The sequence below is a fragment of the Nipponia nippon genome, unplaced genomic scaffold (genome assembly GCF_047370975.1).
Source record: "Nipponia nippon isolate SJK-2023a ecotype South Korea unplaced genomic scaffold, ASM4737097v1 scaffold_5, whole genome shotgun sequence".
Taxonomy (NCBI): Eukaryota; Metazoa; Chordata; class Aves; order Pelecaniformes; family Threskiornithidae; genus Nipponia; species Nipponia nippon.
In genome coordinates, this window is record NW_028262369.1 from 59,500,324 (window position 1) to 59,514,309 (window position 13,986).

Here is a 13,986-nt window from a genome sequence, read left to right on the forward strand (position 1 = left end):
TGCCGCTGAGCTGTGTAGGACGTGGGCTCCTAAATGAGCATCTCTGGTGCAAACCCACAAGTGGAGAATGCAGTGTAGCTCCTGGAGGAAAACTGTGCTCTAAGCAAATCTGCTTTTTGTATTCTCTCATGCTACCTAGTTAGCCCTCCCCCCTTACAGTGCCCGGTATTTATGTTTCCAGACAATAATGATGTGATGTGGCTGGCAGAGTAATTTAAATAATTGGACATTATCTTGAGAAGCAAGCGCCTAATTAGATCAAAATAAACTGAGAACTGAAATTTTCATCTGTTTCTAATAACCCTTTACCTATGTACAGTATCACTGCCGTGGCAGAGATTTCATTATTCGCACCACTGTCTGTACTTAGAGTTCACTAGTGATGGAGACTCCTGCAAGAGCAAAGAGCTTGGTGGTATTTTTTGGCCAAGGCTTAGTGGCTCATTCCTCTCCTGGTACGGCAGAGTATTTTGCAGTCTTACTGTGTTGTATTTGGCCCTTGTATAACCAGTGAGGTTTGAAGTTTGTATCAGCAGTCCGGGTTTGAATGCGTAGTTTCAGAGTTAAAAGGCTCAAAGAAGGTCTGATCTTATAACTATGTTTTTTCTTTCTCTGATTTTATCTAGCAGTTTATAATCTATTAGTTCCTTTGTGTGTATGCATTGAAAAAATAGCAGCTAGCATGATCACTGAAGAAAAGAGAAGTCATTTTAGTACATATGAGGAAGAGGCAGCTTGCACATTCTCCAGCATTAGGTATGCTTGGGACCATCTGAGCGCATGATGATGTTGCCTCTCCAGCAAGCTGCCTTTAATCTGGTCCTGAGAAAAAGACTCCGCTGGATTTTGAAAGTTCGGTAACAGAGTCTTGTTTTGGCTTTGACAACTACAACTGAAAGTCTCTGGTGTTGAGGGTGTCGTTTAGAGTGGAAGTTATCAGGATTACAGCTAAGGGAAGAAAATGAGGGAAATATTTACTAGCTGATGTACGTTTCCTTTATTTTTAGGGGTTGGTTTGGTGTCTTTCTCCTGATTAGTTGCTCTTCCTCACATTTCCTCATACTCTTATTCAGCTGATTTATTTAAAGGTATGTCAGCGCTGGCTGAGATGAAACACTGGGCCTCCTCTTCCTGCTTATTGCTGACCGCTCCAATAATTCATTTTTTAGCTCATTAGCTAACAGGGGATGTGAACAGTGGTCCTCCAGGGGACTGCAATGAGGTTAAGTGATCTACTGCTGACAACTCTGCTCTTGGACTGGCCTTCCTTGGGGGAAATGAAACCTTGACCAAGACAAGCTGTGGATCCCAGCAGTGAAATTGGGGCATCAGAGAAACAATTACAGTATTTATGTCTTGTTGTCGGGATTTCTAAGATGAATGCGAGTGGCGGAGCTGAAGCTGTCTTCCAGGAAAGTCCCCAGGACTTTCCCTTCAAAATGAAATGGTTTGTGCCAGAGATGTAGGGAGGATGTCCATGGACGTTGGCTTTCTAGATACTCATTCAAAAACGGTCCCACTACATTTTGGCTGTCCATGGGGCGTGGGCGAGTGTGCTTTTCCTCCTACCTCTATGATGAAGTTTCGTTTTCTGCCAGAAAATACAAACAACCTATATTTCTTGTGCCCAGTTTGTACAGTTGAATATGATCTAAATCTCATTTGATAGCTGATGTCAGTGACATGCTGCCCCCAAATGTCTGAGGCTTTTAAAACACCTTTATTTTTGTTTGTAATGTTCGCTGTTTTCCCACCACAACCCTTAATGTCACTCCAAAAGTGGAATTTGGCCTTAATGAAATGAGTCTTTTGGTGGCCTACATGGTCAAGAAAAATTAGGCCGGTTTTCTGAAAAGGGAAACTGAAGTGAGGTAAAATAACCAGGTGCGAAGGTTGAATTTTTAGGCGAGCGTAGCCCAGTGGCACAGCCTGCTGCTGGCTGCAGGGACCTGCTCTGGCCAGGCACGCCAGTGAGCATCTCCTGAGGGACCCCATGTCTCCTTATCTGCTGCCTGGCTCTGCAGTAGATTTCCTCCAGTGAAGGGATGGATCCTGACCAGAGCGTACAGTCAGTGTTAACGCAGAGCATTTACGGGTTACTTGATCATACTGCAGGAGAGTGCTTTAAGGAAGGACAATTTGCATCCTCTCCATCACTAATACAGGTGGCAGCATGTTCCCCTTCCTCAGAGTTAGATTTATTTTTAAATGGGTTTTCTGTTCTTTTCCCAGCCTTTTGAGACAGTAGGATAAACCTGAGCATCATCGGGTTGTTGGTGTCTCTCCTGCTCTCTTGCAGCCTTCCAAGAGCAACAGGATTGCCTTTGCTCCCATGCGATGCACGGCAAATGTGAAATTCGTGCCAATGAATTCATAAACCAGCAGCCTAAAGCTCTGAAAGCCTCCGCCTGAACTTGGCACTCATTGCCTCTGTTTCGGTACATACCATAGCTCACTATTACGGTTTAAGGTGAATTGTGATTACAAGTGGGAGACTTGTGTAAAACAGCTTGCGTTCTAAACAGAAAGGGACTTCTCTTCAAGCCATGGTGATCACAGCAACTGATGCTCTGACAGGAGCCAAAACTTACTATCACTCAAAAGATGGTCTGGGGGACAGAGGGGATTCATTTGCAGACTCTATTTAAACATAGACATATTTAAAAAACATAGGAGAGCTTTACTAAACATTCTTGAAGATACACTAGATGGTTACCGGACCTAGAAGTGTTGCAATGTTGCAAGAATGCCCATTTTATTGTAAATAATTGCATGGATATTATTTTATCCTCCTTGTTGCACTGGTTTTGGTTTGGTTTTTTAACCTTAAAAAAATACAAGCACAAAAAACATGAGTTAAGGATGCAGTAGTAACAGAAGTCCTTTTCTTCCTCCTCTCCATCTGGAATACCTGAAACGATACTCTGTTTATCAGATCCTGCCATCAAAGGGTAATTTGCAGCTCCCCAAATGTTTTTTTTCTTTTGTGTGTGTCTTTTAGCTTGCAGGAGTCATTCAAAGGTTTGATTTAAACGAAGCACTCTTTGTGTTAATTTTCTGTTTGCACTTTTGCTCTGAAAAAAGCCCTGGACCTGTTTGTAAGGTAAATTGTGGTGGGGTAGAGAAGCGCCTGCTTTGGGAAGCTGTGCCTGAAAGCATCCAGGGAGGTCAAAGCAAGGTCACTCCACATGTACCAGGAAATGATGCAAAACTAATCCAGATTTGCTGTTGGAAGGATCTGTTTACATAAGTATTTAAAAACAGATTAGGGCTAACCTGACACTAGATTACTGAGAGTAGTGTAAACACGGCTGAAAGGCGTAAACAGAGCTTTGCCTTTTGTACTCCAGAGCAGAAAATCTGTCACTGGTAACAAGTTGCCTGGCTTAGGTGATATATATGGTTTTCACAGACTGGACAGATTACCTGAGGTACCTCTAAATGGGACTTTGTCTAAGGCTAGATCTCTTAGATCATATAATTGTATGGTAATTTTTTTAATGGAGAGTTGAGGGACCTGTTTGTAGTCCTTGTTATCCTGTAACCTAATAGCATCCAGAAGGCTTTTGATAGTTCTTTGACATATCAGGAGGAAATGGTGCTTCAAAGTATTGTTTTAGTGGTTTGCATTTTGGAAAAACAAACAGAGGAACCATCCATATGCCTTTTGCATTGGAAACATTGCTCAACTTGTAGAAGGAAAAAGCACCCTTCGCAAGCAAGGCTGTGTGTGTCTTTCAGGGCTTGCTCTCCCGTCTGAAATGCAAGCCCAGGCGCTTGGTTACTTCTGGTCTTAGATACAGAAATTTGGTGCATTTTCTGTAATGTGTTTTGCAGCACAACCTTAATGTGGAACCAGGCTGCCTGTTTTGTCTTTTATCTTCATGATGGTGAGGGCTCTTGCACTGACTTCTTGCCAGTCCTCAGGGCAGCCTGGGGGTTTTTAAGACCTCTTGGCTGTTGTGATCTTATGACCCTGTAGGCATGGCATCCACCAAGAGGGATCTCAGGCATTGCAATAATATCGCTCGGTAATGAAGAGATGGGTGACATAAATATCGCTGCGAAGATAAGGTTTGGATGAACTGTTTCTATGATGGCTTTCTTGCCAAGGGGGAATAATTTTTGTGTTGGTTAACTGCTGTTTGCTAGCATAATGATAGCTGAAGCTGAACTTGCACCATTTTAGAGTCAGCGAAGTTGGGTTAGAGTGACCTGTCTCCTTTGGCTTCTCTAGGGAAGAAAAAGAGCGCTGGATACGTGCGAAATACGAGCAGAAGCTCTTCCTTGCCCCGCTGCAGTGCCTGGAGCTTTCTCTGGGTCAGCATCTCCTGAGGGCTACAGCTGAGGAGGACTTGCGGACAGTCATCCTGCTCCTTGCCCACGGGACTCGGGAAGAGGTGAATGAGACCTGCGGAGACGGTGATGGGCGCACTGCCCTCCACTTGGCGTGCAGGAAAGGAAACGTGGTGTTAGTGCAGCTCTTGATTTGGGTAAGTACTTGGTGTCTTGGGAGGGGGCTGGCTGCGTTGGCTTTCGCTTCGCTTATGTCCCTCAGCAGGACCTCCCAAACCTCCTTTCTGCGGGTTCCACAAAGCCTTTGCTGGTGTGCCGAGTCTAGATGTTCCTCATTGCATGTTCTCAAAAGGCAGCAATGTGATAAAAAAGTATATTTCTGCCTGTCTGCTGCTACTTGACGGAAAGTAAAGGAGAGCGTAGGAAATGAGGAAGGAGATATTTCCCTAGCACCTGTTTGAAACACCACCGTGGCAAATTTTGTTCCACACATGAGCCTCTCCCCATAGAAACGTTCACGTATGTGACGCAGTGCTGCTCACGTTGTCAGGCTGGTATCCTGCCTGCTCTCTTCTCCCTCTCCCCATCCTCAGTTACATTCAAACCAATCTGTCCCAAGTCGCTCCCTTCATTTTAACGCTCTGTTGGCACCGCAGCTTCCAACAACACATCTCTTCTTTCTGTAGTATGGCGTCGACGTGATGGCACGCGATGCCCATGGAAACACGGCACTGGCCTACGCCCGGCAGGCCTCCAGCCAGGAGTGCATTGACGTTCTCCTCCAGTACGGCTGCCCTGACGAGCGCTTTGTCCTCATGGCCACTCCAAACTTGTCCAGGAAGAACAACAACCGGAACAACAGCAGCGGAAGGATGCCCACCATCATCTGAGGAGCTCACTCGTGTATTCGCTGACCTGAATTACATCCGCAGCCTCATATTCCTCCATCCCCATCACGGCTCTGCTCTGTGAGTCTGGTAACTCTCCTTTTCCGTTTTCCCTTCGGTACATCCCTGTCCTATCCGGAAATGGCGCATCTGGAGAGCGCGAGGGGATGAGAAGGAGCAAAAGGGGCTGCAGAGAAAGCAGTTGTTTCAGTGACAGCTCTCGAAGGATGGAAACAAGCGGGCGAGAGCGCGTGGGTTGAGCAGGACACGCTGCACATGGCACCGGGACCATGGGATAGCGGTCATCCCCAGGGGGGACGCAGGCTCCCCGAGCGTGGAGGGAAGGGGCGGAGGGAGAGGCGAGCAAGAGGAGAAGGAAGGAGAGATGGTGACTTTCCGTAACTGACAGTTAAGCACATCAGTACATTTCACCTCTACCAAACGCGACGCCTGGATTTCATTCTCTTCTCTGAAGAGCTTGACGGCATAAATCAGAAGCAAGCACAGAGTTTGTCAGGTTTGAAGCTCCTATGATGGTATGTGTCAAATCAGTTGTAGCTAATCTGTCCGGGGAGAATACTGGCTTCATTACACTTGTATAGTTGAGTTCTTCCAGCATTACCGCTGTTTAATAGAACATGATTAGTCATCACGGAGAAAAAAGCATATTAGCTGAGGAGGTAGTTACATGGCACGCTTCGGTGATTGCTTGGATGTGATTGCAATATTCTTAGAAGCATCATATTATCTCAGACATGTTCTTTCAAGCCCTTGGAGCCCTCCTTTCTAAATTCACTGTCATAATTTAGTATCTGTTTAATTTTTCAGTCCAAAGAGAGGAAATGAGTTGCTGAGTGTTATTTGACTGCAGTCTCCTTGGTGTAAAAACAAAATGGAAAAAATAAATAAGAGTAACTATGAAACACAAAAAGGAATAATGAATACCGCTAAGGAAAAACATTTCAAGTACATTTAGTGAAATTAATAAACGTATTAAAGGCTAATATTTTTTCAGCCAGCAGAAATAGGTTCTGTCATTTTGCCAAGGTAAATGTGTTGAGTTTTTGGTCACTCCTGTGATGCATTGCCTAACTTATACAGATTTTTGTATTGTGTCTCTAGATTATATCTATGTAAAATCTATTTGAATAAAAAAAACATAAATATGCATTGATTTTTTTTTTGTACAGAAAATGACATCTCTGTTAATTTATAAACTGTAATGGATGTGAACTAAATAATGTGCAACTAGTTAGGATCTGTGGGTTGCAGATCATTGTACATTGAAAATATTCCCAGCAGTGAACTCTTGTTTCCATCACAAGCCTTTGAGGAACATATCAGAAGGAGATTATGGCACGTTTGGTGTGGAAAAATAAGCGTACAAGACCTTTTAGAAAGGAAAAAGAGGCTGTTTCTCAGTGCTGTAAATATATTTTACTCCAGAAGTCACGAAGCTTTCACAAGCCAAGACAAAAAGCCCTAGTCTGGCTGTGGGAAGATCAGATTTGATTAAGTTCAGAATTGATAGCCTTCACCGCGGCGGGCGGGGCATGGCTGCGCTTGACTCCCAACTTGGCTGCTTTCTGGAAGAAAAATGGCTTGTGAAAGTAGCCTGGACAGTTCATTTGAATTCCAAGTTTTAATACTTGATTTGATTATTTTGGTATTACCAGGCAGATCCCAGCTTCTCCTGTTTTCAACAAAGTAGGATTCTGGCATGGGGAAGCAGGCTGTGTACGGTTTTTGGCAGGCAGAAAAGTGATTTCTTTAAGTGGCATATGGCAATGCGAAGATGGGGGAAGGGTATATCACGGAGAAAGTTGAAAACTCAACTGAATTTGATGGCAAAGGAGCAATTATGTGAAGGCAGTGAGGTGCACAAAGCATAGTAATTTGCAAATCTACCTGCTCCTATGTATTTCCCAAGCCTTCAGTGGTGCTCTTCCTTGGGGCTCTGGGTTTCATTTGGCATACAAATGGAAGGAACGTAGCAATTGCTAAATAAACTACATGTGGACAAAATGTGAAGGAAAAAATGTAATCTGGTTATCTTAAGGGAAAAAAGTCAGAAAATTACGAATTTGATGTAGAATCATCAAATTGTGGAAGAAAAGCAAGCCTCAAGGTGGAAGCACGAGAATATTGACCAGCTTTTCCTATTTGGTGGTGTTCTCATTTTGTACTTTGTTACTGTATAGACCTTTGACTATTTGGGGGGGGAAATCTTTCTTCAACCAGCCTAGGCTGGCTGCATCAGAGTAAGGCTACAGCTGATTGTCTTCATACTGGGATAATTCTAATTTTAATTTTTTAAATTGAGGAGTGGTGTCTGTTATAATTGCTATTTCTCCATCATTCCCATGCAGCTCCCTGATCTTTGGTACTGACGGGTGGTCCTTCAGCAACGGGACAACCCATCTCATGTGCAGCTGAAGGGATGCTGTGAAGCCCACTGTGTCTTGGTGCTCACGAGCTTTACACCCCTACCGGGGGGACACAGCAGGGATTCAGGAATCGCGGCTCGTGGTCCCAGAGGTGCTATAGCTGCCTGCTGTTCCCCTGGGAGCATCAAGGGCATTTGTATCCGAAAATGAAGTCCAATGTTTCAAATACATGGTAGGCAGATTTGCCGCCGTTAAGTTCTCAATGCATGTTCCATTTCCGAGCTGTTCTTTTCCTAACGGAAAATGTTTTCTGTATGTAATTTAATGCTCTCTTTGGGCCACCTTCCTCTTACAAAGCTGAGAGTGATGTTTGAGAAACAAGGGCAACCAGGCTGTCATGCAGATTTCAGGTAGAATTATACACTCCTTTCATAAAAATTTTCTGAAGGCGAACATCGAAAAAACACAGCATATTTTTAGAAGAGGAAATTCCACTATATTATAGGAAAAATGATATATCCAGGCTAGCCAACTAATAACCTCATACTTTAATTAAGCAGTAGCACAGTTGCTTCTAACCTAAACATAGTTTTCCCTTGGGAGGTGTAAGCGTTGGCAGTAACTACGTTGAAGTGGCGTAGACTATGTGATGGCTTCCCCAAACACGTGGGGGTCTGTGAGGAGGATACCTGGTCATGCATGCAGCGGCAATCCCTTCAAAAGATGGGAGATCACCCAGCACTGTCTCTCTAAGTGAGGAGAGACCTTTCCTGGCACTACAGCTGGTGATGCTCCAGCCACAGGAGAACAGACCAAGGGTCTGTGCCTCATGGGATGTTGGCTACAGCATCCCCCTTCAGATGGGCTTGGTTGGATGTCTGTGAGAAGTTGTGTGGCACCTCCTGAGCTAGTGGGACAGGCCATCTGGCAAGGAAGTCGGGCCAGGGTAGACTCCATCCCCTTCTTGCATGGTGAAAGAGAGGAGAGGGAACCCCTTTCTACCACAGCCGAGAGCAAGGACGGAGGTAGTTCTCTGTGGCTGGAACCTGGCGGGGCTTGGCTTTGTGAGCTGAGGTGTCCGGACTGTGCGTGCTTTTCAGGGGATGCGTTTGCACTTTGCAAAGGATGTTCTTGAAGTCGTCCAGGTGCGGAAACAGGCAATATATACTGACACTTTGAGAACCTGCAGGAATCGTTCCCCTTGCTTTCACTCTGTTAACCTGTCCATGTTCTGTTCTTTGTATCGTGTTTAGCCCCTCTCATTGCTTTTATGGAACCTGCTTCCCAGGCTGTTTATACCCTTTAAGCATGTTATGAGCAAATTAAAAACAAATTGAGATCCAGTCAATAAGAAATCCCAGCAGAAATATGTTCGCTAAAGCTGTTTTCTCCGAAGATGGAGTCCGCAGCTGTGGGTTTTGTTGCATCCCCTGTTCAACCCTTTTCATCATCCCAGATACCTTTAAATCCCCCTTCCTCTGCACTTTATCCACGACTACTAAAACACTAGAAGCAAGTCAGCCTTTGCTATTAACATCAGCACTTTCCTTTTATTTATTTTAAGCTGATGGCTGTTGAATGGTAGAGATGAGTCGGATATGTCATACCTGGCATCTGAACCTTGATATTCCCAGAGCTGAGCAGGGTTTACTTCTCCTTACTATTTATGAAGAAATAAGATCTAACTTTGGGAAAATTCAGGGTCCTGCCAGTGCAGAGATTTGGCCAAGGGCTCCCATTACCAGATTTCCAATTTTGATGCTAAAAGTGGGCAGAAGAAAAGCTATTTTTGGAGAACCTTGGTATATTCTGGACTAGGTGCTGCTCAAAAGCCAGGTGAGCTCCAGGAAGGTAGAGAGGATTTTTAAGCATTTGGGCATAGTGTATAATAACTGTGTAAACATTAATATTGTTTAATTTACTGTCTTCTCCCTGTTTCCTTAACTTATGTGTGTTAGTGCAAAAAAGCTTTAGCTGCACTTGGAGATTTCCCCTGGCCAGAGGAAGCTGAGTAACGTGGGGAGAGGAATAGAGGTAGAAATGCAGATAGGGGATCAGAAATTATCTCCAGCACTGTAATGTAGTATAATTAGATTATATGGGGTTTGGATAGCTTCATCTTTTATATTTGTATGGAGATCAGGAAAAATGAAGTAATTTGTAGTTTCTAGTATAAAGTAGTAATAGTGGAGACAAGCACAGATTTCACAAGGGGGTTCCGAAGGGGCCCTTTCCAAACGTCTCGGGGAGCCGCGTTTGCACCTTAACAGGGAACAAATGGTCATTGTGGCTGGAGGGACTCAAGGTAAAGAAGGACAGCGTTGGGGACCAACCTTGGGGCAGCTTGGCTGGATAGAAGGCAACTTGCCCATTCCCATCTCATCGTCAAGCATCTTCATTTCCCCTCCGGTGGCTGCTACAGCAATGCATACATGGGATCTCGGGCTATTAGTCTTGGATCCTCAGTTCAAGATCTCCTTCATTCTTGGTGATTTGTGGGTAAAATTTATTGCGTAGAAAACTGGTTTTGGATGTTCTTGTGTTTGCTGCATAGCAGAAAAAAAAATGCTCCAAATTAAATTTCTTTTCAAGGTAGAAAAACACTAAACTATCCCAAATTAAAAGGTTCTGCAATGAGTTTTGATTTCTTAAATTCTAAGCTACAAGAAGAAGGTTGGTTTGAATGGATTTATTAGAGAATACTCTCCTGTTTGAAAAAATATAGAAGTAATAGAGCAAAATATCCAAAGCTGTAGGTAGGTAGATTTGTTGTATTACGATATTCTAGGTTTTCTTCTGTTGTTTAGCGTGGGCCAGTTTTTAAAGTAAATATTGGGTGGTCTCATCTCAAACTCAGTTTACCTTGAGTTGACTGAATCTGTCTCACGTTTTAAAGGGAGGTTCAAAGGGTTTTGACCAAGATTTTCAGGAGCTATGAATAGCTCATGTTTTGAGAGGAGGATTGCGATTTCTGAAAATAAAAGGTTGTTTGTTTTGGGTTTTTTTAGAGCCATCTTAAGCCCCAAATCACTAGGCATGCTTCTGGTCATCTTGGCCTCTGTGTTTCATTTCAGGTGACAGCAATATGTGGGTGAATTAACTCCCATCGTTTACTATTGTTCCCTGAATGTTTGGGGGGACTTTTGTTTGTGGGCAGATGAGATAAAAATGTCTTTGTGCATTTCAGCAGTTTTAGCCTCTTCATCTCTGTATGTCCATGTATCTCCCAAATCCCTGTGGCATACTGAAGCCGTAGCAGTCAGTTCTGTTGACATGCAGAGCTTCAGCTTTCTTTTGGCCATGAACTTTCTGGATGTGTGTTTAGCTTCCAGTACTAAGGATTGACTATTTTGCAGTGCTTCAGAGCTAGTAATTTTTACCTGTGTGTTATGTACAAAACGTGAAGGGGCGGGGGGGGTGGGGGGTGGGAAGGTGATGCTTACAGAGGTCTAATGGCATGCATTTGGGATGACCATGTTGCTTGCTGACAGTGAATGCACCATCAGCTCTTTTGTGTATGCCCCGTTTTCCAGAACCGATCAGTGTTTTTTTTCTTTCTGAGAACTTAAGTAGCTGAAAACACTTTCCTGGTTCTCTTCAATGACAAGGTACATGGAGTAACACGCCTCACAGCAGACAACTTGGTAGGGTCTGATCTGTGCTGAAGGCAAACGCTAAGCTCATGCAGGACCAAGGAAGGGTTTTGGTACCGAAGGTGGTGGTTATTTGGCAACTAGTTCCCAGGTTTGGGGATTGAGTTGAATTGGTGGATGAAGTGGCAGTCAAGGTGGTTTGAGTCCTAAGGTAAAGGCAGTGTATCACATGGAGGTCACTAACTACACACGCTTTGCATTTGATGTGCGTATGTGTGCTTATATATGCATATATGCTCTACATACTGCTCTTAGCGATTGTGGAAATCTATGTGTGCACATTTACACATTAATCAAAATCAATAGTTAGAGCCAGGTTTTCAGTTAGATGTTTCTAAACGGGCAAGTTTCCCAGCTTGAGTAAGACCAGCCATTTCCAAGAGTGCAGGAGGCAGGCACAGGATGGGGGACACCTGCTTGAGGGATGGAGAGATGCAGGAATACAAGGTACAGGCTTACTGCGGCTCTTGCGAGCTATCAGACGCTCAGGACTCGCACAGATGCCTGCCTCAGAGGTATTCAGAAAAATCCCGCTCCTTCAGACAGCAACACTCAGCTTGAGAAAACCTTTAACTTGGCCACCAGGACTGAAGTAGCCCCCTTGCTTGAGAGAAGAAATCCCAGCTCGCCAGCCCTGGGGGTGTTATCATGGGAAACACCAGGAAAGGAGATTCCGAAGGTGAAAAGGACAAAGGACTTGCTGCTCAGAGGCCCTTTCTTTTATATGAACTTGCTTGAGACTCAGCTTACTGGATGAATTTAAGTGTGGGACCAGCGGGAATCTGCTACCTCCTGTAGCTGATTCAGCAATGCTTTGGGTCCTGTGGGGCTGTTGGGGGTGATGGCGGTGAGATGTTTCTGAAGAGCATTCTCCAAGTGGGTCCTTCCCCAAGAGCAGCTCCTCATCCCTCCCTTCACGTGTTCCTGGCCATTAACCTTTGGCCCCAAAATTTTGCTGTGAGGTAGCCACAAACCTCAGCTAAAGTGCTGAGGCTTTGCGTGTACCAAGTAGTCCAGGAAAACTTGCCTAAGCGTTGCTCACACCATTTCTACCCCTGCTTTCGGTTTATAGTCCTACCAGGGGAAATCAATAGGAAGAGGGCAAGTCTGGCAGAGCGAGAAGGATGTTTGCTGGAGCTAGGCAAGGTATGGTCAGAAACATGTCTGGGTGTGCAGCAATGATGGGAGGATCTTTCATTTCCCTTCTTGCGCCTTGCTCCGTGGAAATACCAAGTTTCCGGGGGACCACATGCATTTGGCCCAGCTCTCTTTTACTATTTCAATGTCAAGAGCATCTTCCACTTGCAGATGGCTTGCGTAGGTGGGTGCACAAGCTGAAGGGGTATTTGGGAGAGGGAGTGTCTTTTAAAACACCAGGGACTTGTTTTGTCTAACTATTGCCTTTGGACTCTGGTATGGAATTGCCGGGGGCCTGATTCTGCAGCTCCTGCTGCCTTAAACCTCTGGACTTCAGCAGGGTTTGAGTGTGTCCCGAATGCTTTGCCCAAGTCTGAGGCAAAACAGCTTCAAGGTGGCAGAGCTGGGCACGGATGGGCTGTCTCTTGACCTCTCTGAAGTTGGAGTTTGGCCCCTGGTTTCAGCGAGGTTGTGATTTGAGGTTCAATCTAGCCGGCACCTTTATTTTGGGAAGCACCATTGGCACTGCTTGGGAAGCGGATGCATACGCTGTTTTTTTCCTCTTTATTCCTTAATAACCTGTGACCGCGTGCAAAGGCTAGATTTTATGTTTGGCTGTGTTTAGCCCCCAAGTCTTTCAGTTTTTCTGCTTTGTGATGTTTGTCTTTCTGGTTGGGATGAGGAGAAAGGGAGCCCAGGTGAGCAGGGACACCTGAGACCTCTGCTTGGGGTAGAGGCAGAAGATACCTAGCACGTGGCAGGCTTTAGAGCAAGCTTTGGGTTTGTTTTTTTTTTTCTGTTCCTGTAAATAGTAATGTATAAATGATGACAAGACAGTGTGGAAATTATTAAAAAAAAAATACGTCTTTTGTTGTTTTTATATTACCTCATTCAGCAAGTTTGTTTTACAATGACTCAATGATGCTTTATTTATATTGTTTGTACTGTAATTAAACCGATTGACAAACATTTCACTTTGCTTGTTGTTTCATATGATTTTGGTTTGATTAAGTATGCCAGTTTGTATTATGTTTCCCTTTCCTCTCTCTCCGCATTGAGATTTTTGTGTCAGCTGTACAGTATTCTGAATAATTAAAAAAATAATAATAAAAAAGGAAAAAAAGTTGTAAAGTGCTGCAGAGAGAGGCTGCTATATTGTATAGGTCTCTTTCTAATAAAGACAAGAAAACTTGTTCGTCGCAGCTTGCTTCTTTGCTTGAGTCTTCATTGCTGTGTTATTGAGATACACCTGCCCTGGCCCCACTTTCTTCTCATATTAATGATGAGATACTGTCACTCTTTGCCAGTAATAAAGATGAAGTATTATCTGAGACCTGGGATGTCAGAAGAGCCGGTAATGGTGCAAATTGATAAATTAAAAAGCAATAAGTCAACCGGACCGTAATGGTGTATATCTAAGAGTTCTGAAAGTGCTTATGAACTGAATGACAGATCTCCCAGCAAAAATATGCGAGCTTTCATTAAAAACAGTTATTCTCCCCGAGGAAGAGAGAGTAGTAAATGTTGCACCTAGGCTTTAAGAGTCTCTGGAGGAGATCCAAGGAATTAGGCCAGTAACGGTTACATCTGTATCTGCTAAATTGGTTGAAATGATCATTTAAAATA

At 44.1% G+C, this 13,986-nt stretch overlaps 1 protein-coding gene across 4 annotated transcripts in view; it reads left to right on the forward strand.

The window, feature by feature from the left end:
• The window catches only part of AGAP1 (ArfGAP with GTPase domain, ankyrin repeat and PH domain 1), a 395,766-nt gene extending 382,214 nt beyond the window's left edge, over positions 1 to 13,552 (forward strand). For all 4 annotated transcript variants that reach the window (XM_087731869.1, XM_087731868.1, XM_087731867.1 and 1 more), the window contains 2 exons: positions 4,238 to 4,493; positions 4,983 to 13,552. In XM_087731869.1, coding sequence (XP_087587995.1) covers positions 4,238 to 4,493; positions 4,983 to 5,186 — 460 coding nt within the window. In that variant the 3' untranslated portion in view covers positions 5,187 to 13,552. The remainder of the gene's footprint in view (positions 1 to 4,237; positions 4,494 to 4,982) is intronic.
• Positions 13,553 to 13,986: the final 434 nt, after the last annotated feature.